We start from the raw sequence: 23,129 nt of genomic DNA, 5'->3' as shown, positions 1-23,129 counted from the left end.
GAGTTTCAATAAATTTAGATTAAACCAATGTCATTTTTAAACACGAGTTTCCAGCTTTTTGATGCTTTTTTATCTATTACAGGGCAAGGCCTACAGCAGGTTTTACTCTCTAGCTAATTTCAGTGCCGCCCTAAGATGTGACCATTGCAAGATCTCTGCTGAACGAAGGTTTTCAACCAGGTCTCTTTATTACAGTTTATTCGAACTGAAATGTTCTCCAGACCAGTGTTAGCTTTAGGAATCGTTCAGCTAACGGACTCCCTGGTAGCATTCTTTCCCTCACATACTCTCACCCTATACACACATAATATTCAACAAAAGTCTCCAGGAGCAATATGTTAGTTTTATTCTATTTCTGTAACAAAATATCACAAGCTTAGTAGCTTAAAACACAAAAAATGTATTCTCTTACAGTTCTGGCAGTCTAAAATGCGTCAACAAGCCTGCATTCTTTCTGAAGACTCTAGGGAAGAATTTGCTAGCTTCTACAAGCTGTCTGCATTCCTTGGCTCAATGACTCCAACTTCCATCGTCAGAGCCAACAGTTGAGCATTTACCTAGCTTCATCTTTCTCCTTCCCTCTTCACATCACCTTTTCTGCCTCTCTTATTTCCTTCCTAAAAGGACCCCTGGATTACACAGAAGGGTCCTTCTGGATAACCCGAGTTAATCTTCTTACCCCAAGATCCTGATTAATCAGATCTGCAAAGTCCCTTTTACCACGTGGATCTGGATCTGGATGTGAGTATCTTTGGAGGACCATTTTTCAACCCACCACAAACCCTCAGGAAATTTCTGGACCTCTTTCACTGAAGAGTTCCCACCTCTTCATTATTCGGTCTACCACATCACAGCTGCTTTAACTTAATCTCCCTGACATATTTTCCATGTTTCCTCTGTTTCAAGGTAGTCTCTCTACAAATTTTTCCCACAGACTTTTTTTTTTTTTTTAATCCAAAAAGCAATAATCAATCTCCCTCATCCCAGGAGGAGAGGACATAGATTCCTAGAACATTACTGCTGTTGATGTTTCATATCCACTGAACCAGTCACAAATACGCTTGTGTTCTAAGAATCAATGGTAGGGAAATACTATCTTAAGTGTTTAAAATGTGCTGGGCCACATGAAATTGAGATTGCTTCAGGGTAAGGAGAGTTTTCAGGTAAAAAAAATGAGGGACATATTTTTCACTGTATTTTCTTTCTTTCTTTTTTTTTTTTTTTTAATGTTTATTTTTGAGAGACAGAGAACGAGAGAGAGCAGGGGAGGGGCAGAGAGAGGGAGACACAGAATCCGAAGCAGGCTCTAGGCTCTGAGCTGTCAACACAGAACCCGACGCGGGGCTCGAACTGTCAAACTGTGAGATCATGACCTGAGCTGGAGTCGGACCCTTACCCGACTGAGCCACCCAGGTGCCCCTACTTTTCACTGTATTTTCTTATGTACTTTCTGAATCTTCTTACTGTGTTTTACCCATAAAAACAAACAAACAAACAAACAAAAAACCCCCCACCATAATAGAAAATAAACTCCATGGTCACTAACTATGTAAATGGTAGCAGCTGTAATATGACAGGTAAAGTGAGGAACTAAATGAAAGAGACTGAATGTAAAAGCCCTATCCTAAAACTGGTGATTCTAAATGTCCTAACACTAATCACAGGAGGAGGCACAACAGAGATTTTATGGTCACACCTTTAGATGGTATTTATCAGACAGCACTAAAATGTTTGAAGTTGGTTTCTCACCCTGAAGTGACAAACAGAAACTTTTAGAGTTAGGAATATCAACATGATTAAATTAATACCTACTTTTGTAATCACGTAAGATTCTGGCAAGATCAGCTTGCTCAAACTGCCAGAACTTAATAAGATGGATGCTGCCTTTAATTATAAGCCTAGATTTCCAGAATGCTCCGGGATAAGTTATACCAATTATTTACCTCATGGCAAAGAATTTATTTGGAAACCTCGAGAAACCAGACAACCAGATCAGTGTTCAGCTGATTCTCTGATGTTAAGAGAATGATAATTTATTCCATTTCGTGTACTTTGCCCCTCTGCAGTCTGTTGTTCACCTTAGAAATCATAACTCACTAGGAATCTTCAGGAAGAATCTGGCACTAATTACTACTCACATGCCCACCAAGTGAACTCTCCCACAAACTCTCACAATCACCAAATTTGTTATAATTATACATTATAGATTAATACATAAAGGAGGGAAAGTTTGTACAATGGGAATCTCTCCCTCAGAGCTGATCCAGTAAGTTTATAATTAGCATTAAAATTTACATGATTCTTTCAATAATTACTCCCCAAACCTGGTGGTCATACTTGGTTACAACACTATGAATAGAAATCACAGTGTCCAAGTAATAGACAGTAGGCCGAATCCACTTTATATACCATTAAAGTTCTAAATTTTCTAACTTGCGTTAAAAAAAAAAAAAATGAATTCTCAGTGATATGTTTCAGTAGAACCTGCTCTTTTCTTTCCTACTCTCTCATGTTAACAAAAACCAAGGATAAAATTATTCATTTACCAAACAACTCTCTGGTTTCTTAGTCTAAAAATACAGTTAACTTTAGCAGTTGATTATTTTCTTAATATTTGTTGAAACCAAAGCTTTGTAAAAGCATGTCACTTACCACTTAATGTTTTAGATCTAATTGGAGGTAATCCCTTCTTCTGTCGTTCTTTCTCCCTTTCTCTTGCTCTCCTTTCACTTGAGTATGAACGTGATGATTTCCTCTTTCTTTCTCTTGAGCGTGAGCGTGATCGCTTTCTGTGTTTACGCTTTCGAGAACCAGATCGCGACCGAGACCTTCGTTTCCTTGGCGATCTACCAAAAAAAAAATCTTATTTTACTTCTAATGACAGCATTATTCTTCTATCAAATTTCTCACTTCTAGGTAAGAACAAAATACACACACACACAAGGATGTCTTATATTTAGCTACCTCTTAAAAAATGTTTAAGTATAGTGAAGTAAACAGGCATTTTCTCAAATCTATGTACTGCTCAGGCCCACACTAGTAATAGATGTTTGTTCGCAATGATTCTTACTGAGACCGGGAAGAAGAGAATGAGACTCCACTAAGGGCCTTACTTTCCTTAGTCTCTTCCAACTCATTTTTCAAACAAAAGTTAAGAATAGGGATAAAAGTCTGAAGAAATAAAAAGATTCCTTAGGTGAGTAAGATGTTACAACTTTTAAAATGAGAGAAGAATGTTTCCAACAGACCATTAGCTATTAAAGAATTCTGCTTTTAAGTTTTTCACTTCTCAAATTTCAAGGTGCTTGACTTTAGAATATAAGGTGATACTGAAACACTGTTTCTTTTTTTCCTATCAACCATAGCCACTGCACCGCTTCAAAATGCTTAATAAGGAGATTATTATTAAGACAAAGCATCTGCTAAGATTTCAGCTCTAACACTGTCATTGCTTTAGCAAGATTATTCAATGACTGAGATGGGTCTAGAGAAGGGTGAACTGACAGGTTCTCGTTTATAAGAGGTAAATACAAATAACTTCTTGAAACATATAAGAAATGACTGAAAAAGTTGTCAGATACTGCCCCTCTTCCAGCATATACTGTTCAGATTCTCAGGGGTATTAATGTGCAAAAAATAGGGTATATTATATTGGAACTAATGACTTTAAGTTTCAAGACAATATGTAGTAAAAACAATGTGTATGTACATGAGAATTAACAGTTAAGGAATCTTCAACTCAAATCTGAATAAGCATGTACATTAATGAGTCTCAGCTATGTGAAAAGCCCACAAAAGAAACTCACAAAGAAAAATTATATATTTTACAATTTGATACTATGTTTAATGTTTACAAAGATAATTCTTATAACTTTATTTTTATGATCATTTTTGGTATTATTATAAGATGAACAAAATATAAGGATTATAATGGAATTTCTAATACTGTTCCTCTATAGTTTGATTTAACAGTTTTCAGAGGCAATAATATCCTAAGCTGGGTGTCATCATAATATTACTAACTAAAATCAGGTATAATCCAAATCCCATTCTATGATATGGCTGCAATTAATGTAATTAATTCAAATATAATGGCAACAGATATATCTGATTAAAAGAGAAAAAAGTATTTTTCTGTTTTGATATTCTAATTACTCCTTTCTGAGAGAATATGTCACTCTAAGAAATACATTTCCTTTACTATTGATACAAGGAAACAGAGCCAACTTTTAAAAAGTTCACACACAGCTATTCTTAAGTATTATTGTAGAACCTGAACGAGATCGTGAATGTGTTCTTGATCTTGAGCGAACAGCCACTTTTTTGCTTCTTGTTCAAAGATCTCCTCTTCCACTCCATCTTGCCCTTCATCTATATCCATGTCCTTGAAAGTCAAAAGAAGGGCAAACAAAATGCCTGATTGAAATTTCAGTATATATTGACAATTCTGCCTTACAAATATTCACCATAGTAGCATCAATGCCTAATAGTAAAATGGTTAGTGTGGAGCTTAAGTGTGAGGAAAAAAATACTTAGGACAGTACCATTATTTTACATAAAAATATTTTACATACAATAAAAATTATTACATTTTATATTTTTCTCTAATTAATTAAAAAAATTTTTGACCCAGAGAAATGTTTACTTTTTACCTGTTGCTGAATATCTATAGAATCATCCAAATTTGCTTCAGGTTCGAGGAAATGCTGTTGACTGCTCCCTTGTGATGGTGATGCTGAATGTTCTGATCCAAATGTTCCCTCCTGACTATCCTGAGGGGTTGCCTATTGAGAATGGATACAAACACACAAACATTAGGAAAGTATGCATATTATTACAAAAGAATTTAGACATGCAAATATCACAATTAAAGTTTTAAAAAGGAGCCCAACACATATAGAAATCCCATGTTAATCAACCTAAAATTACAGTTTTGTAGAAATCCAAGTTTACGTAAGTAAGAGCATGGGACATCTCCATAAATGAGTGAAAAGAATATATTAGAATGGGATGGTAAGAGCAAGTAGGTCTTCAAATTTTTAAACTGTGGAAAAATATAAACATTATACTCTCAAAAATAAAGGGATTATATCATGAATGATATATAATGCCACTAAGTTAAATGAATCCAGAATTTCAATGGCAATTAGCATTTTTATAAAATGCTATAAATTAAAATGCTGTAATACTTTTAATATTAAAATATTGTATATTAAGGAACAAAGTCATATATTACATGTATAAAGGAAAAGCAAAGCTCAAATACCATTATCAAATTAACTGATCTTGTAAAACAGTTCCTAACTTGGGCCTTCCTCAACCTCCATCTCTAGAAATTTGCAAAATAATATTAAGAATTACTCTGATATATAAAACATTTCTGAAACTAATAAAAGTTAGGCAATGAAGACTAATTAAAGGAACACTTTAATTTGAACACTTCTTACCCCCCTTTTTTTTGCTGGGACTAGATTTACAGCAACATGATACAGCGACACTGCTTATGTGATATTTATTAGTAAGAACCTGATTCAGCAATTACATATACTATGGTGTTAACCAAATATGAGGAAACTAATTATGAAAACGTCTCCCTACATAAACTTTCCTAAAACATCTTCACAGGTGTTGAAGATCAGTAAAAACAATTCCTGGCAGTACACAAGCTGGGAGTTACTGTAATAATTAACAGAGAAGAGCAACTCAAAAAGTCTGTTCCCTTGCTACAGACTCTGTGATTGTGAACAAGTTACTTGAATTGTGAACTTCAGTCCCATCTATAAGAGGAATACCAGCATAGTGACTACGTTATAAATTTCAAAGTTGCTCACAGACTAATCTTAACCATTCCTACCACAAAAAGAAATGACAGTTTTATGACACGATAGAGGTGTCAGCTAATTGGGATACATAAATCTATCAAATCATGATGTTGTAGACCTTAAACTTACATAGTTATATGTCAATTATCTTAATATTTTTTATGTTTATTTATTTTTGAGAGAAAGAGAGACAGAGCATGAGCAGGGGAGGAGCAGAGAGAGAGAGGGAGACACAGAATCCAAAGCAGGCTCCAGGCTGAGCTGTGAGCACAGAGCCTGATGCAGGGCTTAAACCCACGAAACCCGAGATCTTGACCTGAGCTGAATTGAAGTCAGATGCTTAACTGAGTGAGCCAACCAGGCACACCCTGAGTAACGGTTAAGGGGAAAAAAAAAAAAAATCTTACTCTAATGACATTTAATCTGAAAGAAAAAAAAAAACATAAAAATTAAGAGCCAAAAAGAGCATTTAAAGAACCGTTCCAAGTCTCTTATTTTACGAAGAACAGGTTCTATAAGAATAACATTTTCAAGATTGAGAAATAAAGCTGAAGTTGGAATTAGAAGACTTCTGTGAAACACCTACTACATACCACAGTACTGGCCAAAATGTCAGTAAGCAAGCATATTCTTCCAGAACAAATCAAACAAAAACCTTTTAAGCACAGTCCTGGCTTAGGTCTTTACAACAGTATACTAACAATAGAATTTTTAACACAGCAAGGAATAATCAATTCCATCCTGAGTCTTATATTTGGTCCTGATTCAGTACGCATATTTTCTTCACATCAGATTTTTCTTCTCCATTTATCTTAAGCTTTGTATCCACCCACCCTTGTTTTTCACCCTATTTTTCTATTTAATGCTTAATTCTTGGTATAACCACCAAGATCCACCACAACGAATTTTAGTTTCTGAGTTGCTTTTTTGAGTTTTACCCATTTGGAAAGACTGTGATTTCATGACCTTTATTCTTTCTTATAGGTCTTGTGAAGAATGAAGAGAAAATTTACATTAAAAATTCAACTAAAATTCATCCTATTATCTTGCAATTAGCAGCATTAAGTCCACTAGATCCTTTTTTATATCTAAGATATATTTTGGGATCTTAGAGGTCTTATATTCCTATACATATTGAAACATTTTGCTATTTCATCATCCTAAGAATTATTCTAATTCATCAATTGTTCCCAATTATTTCAAGAAAGACTAAAATAGGGGCACCTAGGTGGCTCAGTCAGTTAAGTATCTGACTCTTGATTTCAGCTCAACTCATGATCTCACGGTCATGAGATCGACCATGCAGGGCATGGATCCTGCTGAAGATTCTCTCTGCCCTTCGTCCACTCGTGCTCTCTCTCACTCTCTCTCTCTCCAAAAAAAAAAAAAAAAAAAAAAAAAGACTAAAATAATACACAAAAGCAAAAGCAAATTAACTGTCAAGAAGGGTAATTCAACAGTGCAATAAAATCATCATCATCCAGTTTTACTGCGTTACTAAAAATACTGTATATTTCAAGGTATAAATAAAAATGGAGACACTATCTCTGTAGTCTGCTTTTAAGCTCTCCTTGGAACACGGTTGAATATTTAGGTTTTTCCATTTCTGTACATAATGGCAAAGAGAAGAAAAGTGATAGAGGAACATAGTTCATAATTATTACACAAAATAAAGATGAATACAAAGAAAGAGCAGCATTCTAGACTCCAATGATGATGGTGAAATTTAGTATCTAAGTGAAATAGGAGACTATGAGTTTTCAGACGACCACATCCTAAATGTACTTCTCAAACTCCAAAACTAATGGCAGAAAAATTGTCTCTAAGAACAAAACTAGGGTCTTTTCATCTACTTAGTCACATAACTAGAAGAACTTTATCTTGCACCATTGTGCAACAAGCACCTGGACTGTTCTATTTTGCTAAAAGAACGTGTGACATTTTTTTAGGTGTATTTATCTTGAGAGAGACAGAGCAGGGGAGGGGTGAAGAGAGAGAGAGGGAGGGACAGAATTCCAAGCAGGCTCCTTGATGTCAGTGCAGAACCTGCAGTGGGGCTCAATCCCACAAACCTGAGATCATGACCTCAGCAGAAATCAAGAGTAGGATGCTTAACCTAGTCACCCAGGTGCCCCAAGAACATGGGACATTTGAATTTAATTGGTAGCATTTCAATTACATATATTAAAATTGCTCATGAAGTTTTCTTCCCTATCTCTTTTAGCCTCACTTCTGTAAATTATCTGTAAGATGATGCCAAGTATATTTTAAAAGGATCCATTGGACCCAGGTGGCAAATGACTGTTTTTCTGATATACTGGTATACATCTTTAGTATACGTCCTGGTATACATCTCTACTTTCTTCAATGATGTCCTCATGTAAAGCATCAATACTAAAAAAAATAGAAGAGGATTAATGGCAGCTAGTAGAGACTTTTTTCGAGGTTGGATTAACACTCATTAAATGTCACATTTTGAGGGATGCCTGGATGGCTCCATGGGTTAAGCGTCCAACTGCTGATTTCGACTCAAGTTATGATCTCATGGTTTGTGGAATCGAGCCCTGTGTTGATCAGCTGTCAGTGTGGAACGTGCTTGGGATTCTCTCCTTTCTGTCTGTCCCTCCCCTCACTTTTGCAAACACTCTCTCTCTAGATAAACATTAAAAATAAATAAAAATAAAAACTTAAGTGTCACATTTTAATCAGTTATAGATCCCCATTCCTCCACTTTTTTCTGTATAAGTGACAGGCAAGACTTCATCAAAGGCTTTACTGAAATCCCCATATGCTATGCTATAATCCTACAACCTCAGGACCATGAAATGCAATTTATGTGAGCCAAGACATCAACTCAAGGCTCTTAATACTATCACCCATCTTAGGTTTCATCATGTTCAATTTACTTTGTCCATATATTCTCCTATATAAAAAATTACTGAATCAAAGTAAGTTACATAATGACAGCTCTTCATTAAGTTGTTGAATCTTCCATAATTGTTTTATTCCTAACATTCTTCTAAAAGCCCTTTTTGTTAGTCATACTATTTTCATTGTCAGCATTTCATTTTGAGCTATAGCTGTCCTGACATCTTTTGAATATCCTGATAAAACAATTACCAATATCATGATCTACAACTTACTCAAGACAACAGCAATCATTCCCTTTCTGACATGACTATCACTCCCTTCACAATTCGGTCACTCCCTGGAAGGGCTCTGTTTTCAGTGGTTTTCTCTTGTTAGGGACACGAGATCTCAACCTGCATGCAGGTGTGGTCAGGGCTGCAATGAATGGGGTGGCACCAGCAATCCTATTCTTTTCTCTGAGACATAAAAACTTTTAGGCCGCCATAATGAGCTCACTGGTGAACAAAATGCTTCCTTTTTCTGCACATGTCACCCTATCTTAAACACACTAAGGCAACTGGTTTGCCAATTACACACTTTATTAAATTGAATGGTTACTCTGTTGATACACTTTCTGATTCTAAATTTGCCATAGGTTTTGCACATTATCCACCTGATGTATTAGAAAAGTTGCTTTTATTCCACTACTCCCTTTCTTTAACACTCATTTTTGAACAACAGAAGCTTTTAAGAACATCTACTTCTTTCAAAAGGATGTTATTACTGGGATGCCTGGGTGGCTCAGTTGGTTGAGTGTTGGACTTCGGGCTCAGGTCATGTTCTTGTGGTTTTTGAGTTCGAGCCCTGCATCAGGCTCTGTACTGACAGCTCAGAGCCTGGAGCCTGCTTTGGATTCTGTGTCTCCCTCTCTCTGCCCCTCCCCTGTTCGCGCTTTCTCCCCCCAAAATAAACAAACATTAAAAAAAAAACTTAAAAAAAGGATATTACTGTATCCTTTAAAACTGTGGAGGAAAACAAATAAATAAAATTGTGGAGATAATGTATAGGATAATTAACTAAGAGACCAGAGTTCTGTTTTTCTTTAGTTGGTGAGATTCTTCAGACAGAATAGCCCTCTCTCAAGTTCTAGTAATTTTCACTTCAATAATTTGGGTGCTAATTTTAAAAGTACTACCTTCCTTTTACTGCTTCTGTTAAACCTTCTAAAATGAAACTAGATCTAAGACAATCAAAACTGTCACATTTATAGCTGGACAAATCTCTTGTTTGGATAAACTTTTCCTTCACTATTATCCCGTCTCTTTGGCAGCTCTGTGATTTTTTATTGTATCACTGACAACCTGTTTTTTTCCATTGATTTACAACTTGTGCTTTTCTTTAAACAACATCCAAATCTACCTTTAAGTCTCTGAATGCTCAGGCAGACCTATCTGCCTGACATAAAATACTGCAGAATTCCATTCTCATAACTCCAGGTGTAAGTTCCAACCTAGCAAATACCATTAATGTCCATTTTATGTTTACTGTTTGCATGAAAAAGACAAGTTCAGATCCCAGCAGTGTCTCAAATGTTTGCCATACCTTTAATCTAAAATAACTCTTCCCTTTGGGGCACCTGGTGGTTTAGTCAGTTAAGCATCCAACTTCGGCTCAGGTCATGATCTCACAGTTCACGGGTTCGAGCCCTGCCTTGAGCACTGTGCTGACACCTCAGAGCCTGGAGCCTGCTTCAGATTCTGTGTCTTCCTCTCTCTGCCCCTCCCCTGCTCGTGCTTAGTCTCCCTCTCAAAAATATATAAACATTAAAAAAAAATATTTTTTAAGTAACTCTTCTGTCTTATTTCTACTGTCCTTCACTTGCACCTCTACCATCACAGGAACTAGAATTCTTCCCTATGTTCATACAGATGTATGTGCTCCATTAGAGACTACTTGAGGCCAGATGCTTTTTGTTCATCTTGTATATATCATCTGTCTAACAATGTATCACTCGTATTTTAAAAATGTTTATACTATTATTTTAGTGCCAAAAAGTTTTAATTTTTTTTTAATGTTTGTTTATTTCTGAGACAGAGACAGAGCATGAGTGGGGGAGGGGCAGAGAGAGAGGGAGGCACAGAATCTGAAGCAGGCTCCAGGCTCCAAGCTGTCAGCACAGAGCCCGACACTGGGCTCGAACTCACAAACCGTGAGATCATGACCTGAGCCAAAGTTGGTCATTCAACCGACTGAGCTACCCAGGCGCCCCCAAAACATTTTAGATACTAGGAAAAAGTGTGATTGGGTGGCGGGGAGGGATTTGAAAACAGTCTTATTTAAACAGTTTATATCTGTATTTCTCATACAGAGCAAAAATAGGCTTTGTAATGGATTAACCCTGCCTTTGACACTTTATCAATTCTAAGATATGATTCTTCTTCATATACTATCCCTGTAATTTATAGGGTTCTTGTAACTCCATGGGATGTTGTACTTTTGAAGTGATTAAAAATTCTTAGCCATACATAAAATAATGATGCATCTTAGGACTAATGATATATGATATCAGCTGTATATTTTTGCAATGGATGTTTCATTTCACTAAGGTACAACTTTCTGTAATGTACAATGGGCATCAAAAATCTATCTCACAGCATTAAATGTTATCATGCCTCACAAACCTCCTGCCACACGATAATAGCCTAATTAAAAATAGCAATCTATTTTGCCATCATCACCATTAACAGAAGCAAAATCATCATGACCTTGTTTGATTGGGAATTGAGTGGAGAGGAAAGCACGTGAAGTTTCAAGTTGTAATACGAGAACACCACCTCGAGTATCGAGCACATGCATATATCCAGAACACATTCTGGTAACAAAAAATATAAAGGTTCTGAAAAGGCTGATCTTGTAATAAAGTTGAAGAAAAACCACCATCCTTGAGAAACAACATTTTACAGAACACAGGCAGCAATAACTCTAAAGACCACAAGATGGAGTTATAAACCTTTTGAGGCTGTTGCTGTTCCAGGAGCTGCTGTCTGAGATGTTCAAGGTTTTGCTGCTGTAGTTGTTCTGCTATCTGATGAAAAATTGAATTGTTCACAGATTCTGAAACATGAGAACTAGAAGAAAAAAATAAATGGAAATACATTTTAAAACCCAGTAAAGATAACATGAAAATAAGTGAATATTCAACTCCCCCAATGCCAATTAAATGAAACATACTCTACTACAATGTTTACTTTTGAAATATTAAGAGAAAATGGAATACCTCAGAACATTAATATGTTAAAATAGAAAGATCCTCTCCAATAGTCTTTCAACAGATGGATAACATGTTAAAGATACTCTGATGGAAGATCTGTTATTATGGTCTCAAGCTATTAAATGCATATAAATTAGTATTTTTTACATTAGAGCATTTTAAGAAAATCTCAATGAAAACACATAAAAACAGTTAAATGTATTTAAACACTGTCACTTTAACTCCTTCTCTAACTATAAGATAGCGGGAGAAATGGTCTATCAATCAGTACATGTGAAATCTACAATTGTAATTGACCATAAACTTTATAAAACTAATCTGCTTTCTTTAGAAAAGCATTCAAATTATTAGGTATGTTAACAGAAACAGTATTTAGGTAAGAGGAAATAATAATTTAACTATACTCTGGGAAATTCACACCTGGAATACACCTGGAATTCTGGGTGCCACAAGGTAAGACATGAACAAAAAAGAGGGCATCCCAAAAGGGGCAATCAGGATGGTGAGAAGTCTTGAAACAGTTGAAAAAAAGTGTACTTCATCTGGAGCAAATAAACCTAAGGGGAAGAATGATACCTAACTTCAAATATTGAAAGGCTATGTCTCAAAAGATAATGGAGCAAATTTGTTTCCTTGCTTCAGAATGCCAAACGGATCAGTGTGTGTTAAGTAAATCATACAAGACTCAGTAACAAGAAATTATTTAACTTCTCATCATATAAGGCATAAAAATGAAACATTACAAAACACCTTATCAGAACCATTAAAGGAGATTCTTACATTGTTCAGGACACTGATCTAACATGATCTTAAATTATTTCTCCTCTAACTTTATAATTCACAATCTAAAACATTAGTTTTTAATTTTTCAAGTAGAATATCTTTACCAAAAGGATATATTTGTATTTTTATGTATATAAATGTTTTTTAAAAATGTTATCCCAATATATAAAATTAATAACCTCTGCTTAAAACAAGATTCCCAGAGGTGTTCTCCCCATTCATCACCCCTCCTCCAAACCTCCAACTTCTACACCCCCACTCTCCAACATCCTCTTCCCCACTGGTCTTTTCTCAAACCCACAAGAACCTAGGGCTGCACAGAACTGTTTGAGAAAAATAAAAAACACTAATCTAAATAAAAATATACAATCCATATCTTTAAAAAAAACCGAAGTCCCTACAGTCCTAATCCTTACTCCTGCTTAGTCAGAAACACTCCCAGAATCTGGCAGACTTCCTAGAAGTAGTCACTGACATTAGAAGCAAGCTTCTTTCCTATTATTTAAAATATTCTTACAACTGAATTAAGTAACATAAAGCCTAATACAGACAGAAAATATCACAACTAGATTTATCAACATCTATCAATTTCCCTGTAAAGAATTGTGATATATCCCAAATATTTGCAAAGATCTGAGAGTCCAAATAATAGAGGGAGGCAACAAGACAAAACCCCACCATCTTTCTGTAGTGTGAGTGCTCAACAACCTGAAATTATATCCCAACTTATTCACAGTACACTTGGTGGTTCAGGAGGCAATGTCCCATCCAATGTTTATCGCAGTAATGGGAAAAGTTTATAGTTATAAAGAAAGAATTCTTACAGTTGAGAAGCTGAAATTTCCTTTTTGGGTTCTTCACTATGCTCAGAATCTTCCCCAAAATCAAACCTATCCATCAACTTCTAAGTGGTGGGGAGGCGGGGGGAGGAAAAAAAAAGAGAAAGACAAATTAAAAAGTGCTTCACATGAAAGTATGTTACTAATGCTATTATGAATGTCAATAACATCCCATTAATTTACCTGTACCATTTAATACAAAAATGTTTTATATAATCTTATGTTATGCTATAACAAAGCATTTAACTGAGTGGATCTTTATTTTAAAGTACTCTGACATACACTGCCTTATGTAACAAAACAAATCACAACACAGGGAATAAATACTGATGCTTTATAAAAGACTGGGATTAAAATATTTAAGTGGCTTCCCAATGAGAATAAAGCTTGATTGAAAAACATCTGCAACTATAATCAATGGATCTATTCCTAGTACATTTCTCTTCTTAGGATGCTCTACTATCTTTTACATGACCGATTTTAAGGTTTTTTTATGTGGTTTAGCTATTTACTTTCAGACTAAGGTGCTAGCTAAAAAAGTCTAATAACAAAACAAATCAACATTTGTTTTCCTTAAAAAATACAGCAGCAGAAGCACAAATAATATGGGTAATACTTCCAAGATACCTTAATAGTCCCATAATTAACAAGACTATTGAGGCTAACACAATAAATTACACATGAATGATTTTCAACTTTAAAACCACTATTCTTTATAGTCAGGCCTCAATTTATCATCATATTACAGCATACTGACAACTTGTAGAGAAGTGCTCCTTTGAATTTCCACATTTTGAACAATTATAATTTTAGCAAGTTAAAATTTTACAACACAGAACATGAAAATTAGTGTATTTGTAACATCCATAAAAGAAATTCAAAAATTCAGAAAATTATCATTTGCCTCAACGGTGAAAAAACAATTTTACCAACTAGTTAACTTCAGTTAAAAGAGAATATTCTAAATGTTGTAAGTGGAGTTCTTTGGGAAGCCTAAACTTTTTGTAGAATTCATAATGTCTTATACAGTCCAATGCATATTATAATAGTTCTATAATAAAACGTAGTCTACAGACTTAGAATCCACACGATAGCATATACAATTGAACACTTCATACAGAACAGATCCGGTAACGTAATCTCTACCTTGTTGAAAGACACCCCCTGTTCTAAGGGGTTCAGGGTGTTGGCCGCTGCAGCTGCCGCCGTCAGCTGGGCCGTGAGAGCTTGCAGCTGCACAACCAGCCCAGCATCCAGGGCCTGCAGGATAGAAGGCTGAGGCTTCTGCTGCTGGAGTTGTAAAGTTTGTATCAACTGCTGAAGCTGGAAGGGAAAAAAGGAAAAGTCATTACAAACACATGCTGAGTTTTATTTGTAAGAATACCCACCTAAAACTTTCAGTCGATAAAATTCTACATCCTACAGTCTTTGGAAAAATAAAAATTTATATGAACTCAAAACAACAATTAAAAAAAAAAGATTTAAAAAAAATCCTTAATAGGTCTTCTGTGCTTCTGGGAAGTCTTGAACTTTAAGCCTAATAAAGTGGTCATATCATAACAGGTAAAGAACTCGTCATACACAGACCGATTTTTTTTTTCATTAAGCTTTTCATTCCTTCTTCAATAAACTCCTTCATCTCTGTAGAAGAACAAGTGACAATTGCTTCTGCTATCTTTCAGATTTCTCATCAGATAACACATCTCCTGAAAGCAGAAAAAGTAAGAAATCTGTCCCCTGGAGCAGTCTCGAAGTAAGGAAATTAAAGGTGAATAGTGCCAACAACTATTGAAAGCAAATCCCTGTTCCCCCTATTCACTCATCCTTTGAAAAAGCAGAAACAACAGTTAAGATCCTGAAGACATTTCATAGTTAGATAAACCCTACGTACATCTTACGTAGTAAGTAAGTAATTAATACTTTCCTAATCAAGAACTAAACCTGGGTTAAATCTGAGAATTATCACTTCAAAATAGAAACAATGAATGTATACTGTTTAAGTGAGGATCAATTTACAGTGGGAGAAGGTACAAAAGCCTTCCAAGATGAAAGTAAGCAATTTCAGGCCTATCTAAAAACAGCAACATAAGAAACAATCTAGAGTCATCTGGCTATCAAATAAACAACTACTACAAGCTAGTAATGGGAGAGCAAAGAAAGTAATACAAAAATATATGACAGCTAAGTTACTGCTCCAGAACACACAGGACGGAGGGAGGGAGGGGGAAGGAGGATGAAAGGTAGGGAGAGGAGGAAGGGTGGGGCGGGGGCGGGGGGGGGGGGGGGGGAGTGAAGGGGGTTAATATCATATTTTCTGGTTTACACATCTCTTTTGACATCCCCATTTTTCCACACAGCACTGTTACTGTTTCAGTCAGGTTCAAAGCACCGCAGCATCCTACTTTTCCCTCTACTCAGACTTCATATTCTACCGATTACTGTGTCTTAACTTTCTTTGTACTGTTTCATCTGGAAATTCTTTGTACTATTTCTTCTGGAAAAATCACTTCTCTTGCCAAAATTATTTATTTTAATAGGTGTCTTTTAAATGAGAACATTTTCTTTATGAATTATTTTCAAAACATCATTATCACAAAATAAAATCAATAATTTGATAATTTTATCTAATACCCAATTCAGTTTCCCAATTTGTTTTTACGTGTTTAAAACTCTAGAATAGTCCCTTTTTTCTGAGACTGTCCTTTTAGAGTCTACTACTCTATTTTCACATATTCATTACTTCCTTTCCTTTATCACTGTTACCAATACTTGCTATCTCTAGGCTTCTTTCCCCCCTCATCCATTAAAGTACCGTTCAGATCATGTGACTTCAACATAAAAATCTGTGGCGATTCCACACTGATAAGCCCTTTCTTTTTCAGCCCACCATTTCTGTCTTTTGAAACCCATGTCCCACATTTAGGTCTACCATTTCAGATTTGTCATCATTAACTTATATACACAGGCCATCTTATCCTCCAGACATCTCAACTCTAAAAGATCTTTTGTGTACCCAGCATTGTTATGCTCTATACACTCACTACTCACTCATTCTACAAAAACGTACTGACCATCTGCTACCTAAATACTGGAGATACATGAGTGAACAAAACAACAAAAAACTCCTCGTCCTTCTGTATGTATGTCCTTCATACATTCCAGTGGGAAGAGACAGAGAATGAACAAAATAAGTAAATTATATAATGTAATACAAGATAGATTATATAATGTAATAGAAAAGGGGCGCCTGGGTGGCTCAGTCAGTTAGGCATCCGGCTCTTGATTTCAGTTCAGGTCATGATCTCATGGTTTGTGGGATCGAGTCTCGTACTGCTCTCTGCACTGACAGTGTGGAGCCTGCCTGGGATTCTTTCTTTCCATGCCCACCCCCTGATTGCACACATGCTCTCTCTCAAAATAAGTTAAAATAAACTTTAAAAAAAAAAAAAAAAGAAAGACAGAAGGCAAGCAGCTGATAGGAAAAAGAAGTATGGGGGTGCAAGAATGTGCCGTTAAGAATGTGCAGTTTTAAATCACTTTTTAAAGGACTTAGTGAGGTGACATTTAAACAAAAACTTACAGGTGGCTGAAATCTCATGAATATCTGGAAAAAGAGTTTGGGGGATTTTATTGCACAGATCATAATAAATTTGGTTTTTAAAGGACAGGTTAAAAAAAAAAAAAAGGAGATGCTAAGAATGAGCTATCTTCAAATCCTACCATGACTAGTTCCATTTCAAAGTCTCATTTCAAATGCCACTCCTCAAAAACACCTTCTCTTGGCTACCCTCCCTAGTTCTGACCCCTTCTCCGAAACCTAGTCCCTCTAAAAATTCACTCTGTTTTAACTTATGTGTCACTATCTAAATAAAGTTTTATGCTTAAGAAAGACATCTTTCCCGGGGCGCCTGGGTGGCGCAGTCGGTTAAGCGTCCGACTTCAGCCAGGTCACGATCTCGCGGTCCGTGAGTTCGAGCCCCGCGTCGGGCTCTGGGCTGATGGCTCAGAGCCTGGAGCCTGCTTCCGATTCTGTGTCTCCCTCTCTCTCTGCCCCTCCCCCGTTCATGCTCTGTCTCTCTCTGTCCCAAAAATAAATAAACGTTGAAAAAAAAAAATTAAAAAAAAAAAAAAAAGAAAGACATCTTTCCCAAGACAGAAGACCTCCCTGTCTTGTCAGCGGAGTAACAATAGCTCTAATAATGTTTGGCAAAAACTAGGTGCTAAATCAATATTTTAGCGTAAAATGCATTTTTTATAGAACAGCACATATAATGATGTTTTACTAAATTTAAAACAAAGGCAAGCTACCGAGTACTAGTGTGATCTCATTTTTACAAAATAAGAAAACACATATTATTTAGGTGGTACATTATGAAAATGAGCTCTAAATCACTGTTCATGTAACAAAAAAAATGCTCACCTGTTGGCCTTGAGGACTTTGTAAGATCTGAGCTACAGCGGCAAGTGTATCTGTATTTGTTATCTGAGATACCCATGGATCTGGCAGACCCTGAACAACATTGGCTGGAGTAACAGGTGTCACAGGCGTTCCTTTTAAAAAAGACATACCCACCCAAACAAATATGTAAAGTAAATAAATAAGACTTGGAAAGGTAGAGAGATTTGCTTTGTCACTTTTATAAAATATATACAAACTTAAATAAATGTTTTTATTTTATTGTATAATTACAGAATTAGGTAGGTTGAAAAAAAATACCAAAAGGATCTGTCCATACTTGTCTTCATTAACTAAGCTACTACTTTAAAGGAGCCTACGATGCTTAGAAGTCATTAAAAATCTTACTACAGAAGAAGATTCAATGACAGGAGGAAATATTCAAAATATAATTTTAAAAAATATAAAACAGTATGTATAATATAAAGCTATTTTTGTTTAAAATGGATGTATATGAGGACACCTTGGTGGCTCAGTTAAAATGTCCAACTCTTGGTTTCGGCTCAGGTCACGATCTCATGGACCATATTGGGCTCTGTGCTGACAGCACAGAGCCTGCTTGAGATTCTCTCTCTCCCTCTCTCTTTGCTCCTCCCCTGGTTGCTCTCTCTAAGTAAATAAACTTAAAAAACAAAAAACAAAAAAGGATGTATAGGTGTATAGACACAGACACACACAACAAAAACTAAATATAAACCAAATGTTAATACTTAAATTATTATAAATTTTAAATGTCATTTAAATATACTTCAAAAAACAGGATTTTCAGATTATGAAAGTATTCTTGGCTCCATTAAATAATTTTTTCAGGGTTCCTTATAAATATTAAGTTCCCCTACTAAACTGTGAATACTGAGGTGATTTACATGCAAGTTTAAAAGACTACAGGCAGCCTAAACCAGGAAAAAAACCTAAGTGACAAACCAATTTCCCAACATTCATTATATTTGTTACTAGGGATTTAAAACATTTTTAGAAAAGAATTACACACAAATATAAAATCTGAGTTTATTTTTCCTTCAAATTACATTTCCTTTCAGTTATCTAATGCTAGATAAATTCTCCTGCACTGTCAAACAGTTATTTTACGTATGAATAATCACCTGAAACACAGGAGTAGAATATTCGGAGAACAAATCTCTAAGGAAGGAACATACCTGGGGTGTTGCTCATAGCAGCAGTAGTACTGGCCAAAACAGGTGTGACAACCGGGGGAGGAATCCCTGCTGCCATATCCAGAAGAGGCTGAATAATCTCACTCTTAAACACATTATTTTTCTGCCATAAGTTTAATACTCTCACTATTTTACTCTAGAGGTAAAAAGAAAAATGACATTTTAATTTTTTGCTTTCAGAGCCTCAGCACAGTCATTTCAGAGACTATTTGAGCAGCGGACGGGAAGCACGGATTAAAATACTTCTATAGTCCTTTCCACCTCTGAAATCATGTTTCTGTAATTTTGCATTTGCTTAACACACTTGGAAAAAAAGGTTCATCTGGATAGATATACAAGGCAAATGAAAGCCACATTTAGCGAAAGGCAAGAATGACAACTAGGTTCCAGCTTCTGTGTGAGGTCTGAGGAGATCGCCGGTTAGGGCTGGCTGGAGACTGCGTTCAGGCTGCTGAGGTGATCAGGATTCATCTCAGCACCAAGGCTGTATTCACAGGCATTTTAACTTTATTTTTTAAACAAATAACGAACTTCAGGACAAAGTCCTTATCTTACATGGTTTTTAAAAATTTAACAGTGCAATCAACCTATCAGAAGAGATTACTAAATTTCCAAATTAGCATCCAAAATAAGTAAAATTCTAACATCTTTGGACACACATAAACTTTTTTATTCTCTGTCAGGTTCCAAAGCCTTCTTTTTATGTGGTATGGAATATTTATTCACTCAGACTGGCAGGCAGCAGTGTGGTTTCTGGCACTGGTGAAACTCCACCATAACAAAATAAATGCAGTTATTTTCTATCAACTGCTTGGCAGACCCATGTTTCATAGACACTTAATAGGTGCATATCAGCTCAGGTCAAATATCAAAACACTGAATTAGTTTTGTGTGCAAATAAATAAGCTTTTAGTGTATTTCCAAAAGCTTATTATAGCCAGTTTAACACCAACCAACTGCTTCAATAAGTTAAAAATTAGCAAAATCATCTACATCTCTCCACTTTCAGAAGATTCTAAGAATCTCAGAACATGGATAGTGTAATAACTAAATATTCAAATTCAAAATTACTTTAAGGGTAACAAAATCATAAATTAAGACAATCCAGAGTCTCATTAAGACCAAAAGGTAATGTAATGACTTAAAAAAAAAAAAAAAGCATACCTTATCATCCCCAGGGCAACGATATAAATTCTGGAAAGTACTAATGATGTTATTACTAAATCTGGGTGCAAACACATCCTTTTCTTGACCAAACTGATGTCGAGATTGTCGTACAATAGAGTCAATAACATAAAGTCCAGGTACCTTGTATTCTGGTTTACACTGATAGAAAAAAGAAGAGTCGGAAGGGAAGGAATAATGAGAAGGAAGGTAACCTTCATTATAAATCCTATACAAGTACAGAAACAATGCTTATGTGGGCATAATGAATATTCAGACACTGACTATTCCACACCATCTGTCTCTAGAATAGCATCTTAAACAATCTACTTTGGCTACTCCAGACACCCAGTTCAACTGCCAATCACCTAAGTTCTGTAATAGTACTGCATAACTAGCTTGGATGACAAATAAAAGAATAAATAAGGCACTGTTATAAGAAAAATTTTTTTCTTTAATGATTTTGAAAAGCCACAAGGAAGGAAGCAGCAAATTTAGGAAAGAGTTCTAGAAAAAAGCATGGCCAACATGTATTAAACTTCATCTGAAATGTGTAACAAAGGGGTTTCTGTACTAAGGAAGGAACAAATAACAAGACAAACTATAACACTGTATATACACCGACCCTAAAGTCTCAAAAGTTTTCTCAACTACCACACCTGTAAGAAAAATAAGAAACTACCATTGTGATTACAAGAATCTATCCTATAAAAATATTTTTTAGCTACTCCACTGATAAATGTTTCTCAACATTCTTCTCCACCACCCAAATTGAGGAATATAATATAAGCCTCCTACTTTCTTGCCAGAAGCTTTTCTAGCCTATCTGGTCAGGTGAGCACAACGAAGAATCCTTTTACTATTAAGCTTACTGCTCCTGGTTTGTCCCTATATCCAGAAGCATAAGAAAACCTGCTTCTCAAGCATGTTACTTAACATGGAATCATGGCTGCAAGGTTCAACTTTCGGGTGTAATTAGCTAAGTATTTCACCTAAAGTAACTTCCTGGCAATCATATATGGCACTAAAGTACAATTACATTCTTGAAAAATCCTTGGAAACTCAAGTACCTCAATCCACCCCCAACACACACGCACACACCCACACACACACACATTTCTAATGGCATTATCAATGGAGACAATGAGTGATTCCATTCTGCAAAAAGACAAGATGATGCTTCATTTGTTCCTTCAAATACTCTTTTTTTTTTTAAGTTTATTGATTTTGAGAGAGACAGTGTGAGTAGGGGAGGGGCAAGAGAGGGGGGAGAGGGAGAGGGGTGGGGAGAGGGAGAGGGAGAGGGGGGAGAGGGAGAGGGAGAGGGAGAGGGAGAGGAGAGGGAGAGGGAGAGGGAGAGGGAGGGAGAGGGAGGAGAGAGAGAGAGAGAGAGAGAGAGAGAGAAAATCCCAAGCAGGCTCCACACCATCAGTGCACAGCCCAAGAGCTGGACGCTTAACCAACTGAGCCACCCAGGCACCTCCTTTCAAATACTCTTCAAGAACATTATCCTTAAAGTCTTATTTACTCAAGAAAATGAGGAGTCCTTTAGCACCAGTTCACAGTATCTACTGCAACATTCTGACTGTTAAGAACTTGAAATATTTCATAGAAGGGCAATAATGTTGGTGTTTGGATACTAAAGTTTTAAGTGAACCTACCTAAAGGTTGAAAGTTAAGGTTTTTGAAAGTCTGAAATAGTTTTCCCTCAAGTTCCAAAAACATTGAGCATTATTTGTCCTTCATCTCATGTATCTGGCCAAGGCTATTTTCCTGATTACTATACATTCAAAGAAACAGAAACCTAACCAAGCAAAAAATGTATCTTAGTAAAGAGAAGAAAAATTTTAAATTTAATGAAAAGCAGGATATTCATTTTGTTAAAATGTATCTATTCCCTAATGCCACAAATATAGATAAGTGATTAATAATTATTTATTAAATATTTTATTGGCATTTTAATTTTCCTAAAGACAAAATAATCTGAAATTTCATATAAATAACTACCCTGAGAGTAAGACTGAAGAGAATTTAGAAGTTGCTCATAAGAACTTCAGAAATTAATACTGAATGCTAAGTAATGAATGTACTAAATTTTTAAGAAATGCATCTTTTTCTTTGATTTGTACAAAAACTCAGATTACAAACTCACAACACAGAAGAATCATGAGTGCATAAGATAATAAATGGACCTTTATGGCCTACTGTGAAGATTCCAAAGCTTCAAAAATATATTAGCAGTTTAGTAATAAGCTGTAAGGCCTAAGGGAAAAAACATTTCTTCATCCACAGGATCTTTAGATATACTATACATTAAAATGTTGTGGGACAGATTTTCCCTCACTTATAGATTAGGTACTATTAGTCACATAAAATGACAAAACATTCTTAAGTATGACCTCATGCTTTAAAATAACTTAATAATTGGTAAACGTAGCTAAGTCCACAACTAGAAACCTAAGGAAAAATTAAAAACAAAAATGTGAAATGTTTTTTCAATTTTCTCTTCAAGTTCTATCAGTACTAAAAATGCAGTAATTCTTAAGGCTCTCCACTGGTATGAGAAATTTTTACTCTTTAAATAATAAGCATAAACTTATGTCATATTGAGTTTTCAGTTATAACATCTTCAAACTACATTCTAGTAATTTCTAATTTTTTGTGCTTCAGAAATAGCCCTTTTTAAAGGGAGAGAAAGGCAGTAACTCAGGGAGAATGCATCTTTGAACATATTTTGTGATTTTCATTCTAATGTTATCTAAGCTATTA

General features: G+C 35.5%; 1 protein-coding gene across 1 annotated transcript in view; it reads right to left on the bottom strand.

Moving 5' to 3' along the window:
* Window positions 1–23,129, bottom strand: part of SCAF8 (SR-related CTD associated factor 8) — a 92,044-nt gene that overhangs the window by 18,612 nt on the left and 50,303 nt on the right. The window contains 10 exon segments of the mRNA XM_030317122.1: window positions 2,653–2,848; window positions 4,275–4,327; window positions 4,330–4,384; window positions 4,653–4,784; window positions 11,683–11,800; window positions 13,551–13,630; window positions 14,712–14,888; window positions 17,986–18,116; window positions 19,179–19,332; window positions 20,361–20,522. Coding sequence (XP_030172982.1) covers window positions 2,653–2,848; window positions 4,275–4,327; window positions 4,330–4,384; window positions 4,653–4,784; window positions 11,683–11,800; window positions 13,551–13,630; window positions 14,712–14,888; window positions 17,986–18,116; window positions 19,179–19,332; window positions 20,361–20,522 — 1,258 coding nt within the window.

This window comes from Lynx canadensis, chromosome B2 (genome assembly GCF_007474595.2).
Source record: "Lynx canadensis isolate LIC74 chromosome B2, mLynCan4.pri.v2, whole genome shotgun sequence".
In the NCBI taxonomy this organism is placed as follows: domain Eukaryota; kingdom Metazoa; phylum Chordata; class Mammalia; order Carnivora; family Felidae; genus Lynx; species Lynx canadensis.
This window is presented reverse-complemented; position numbering and strand designations above follow the sequence as displayed.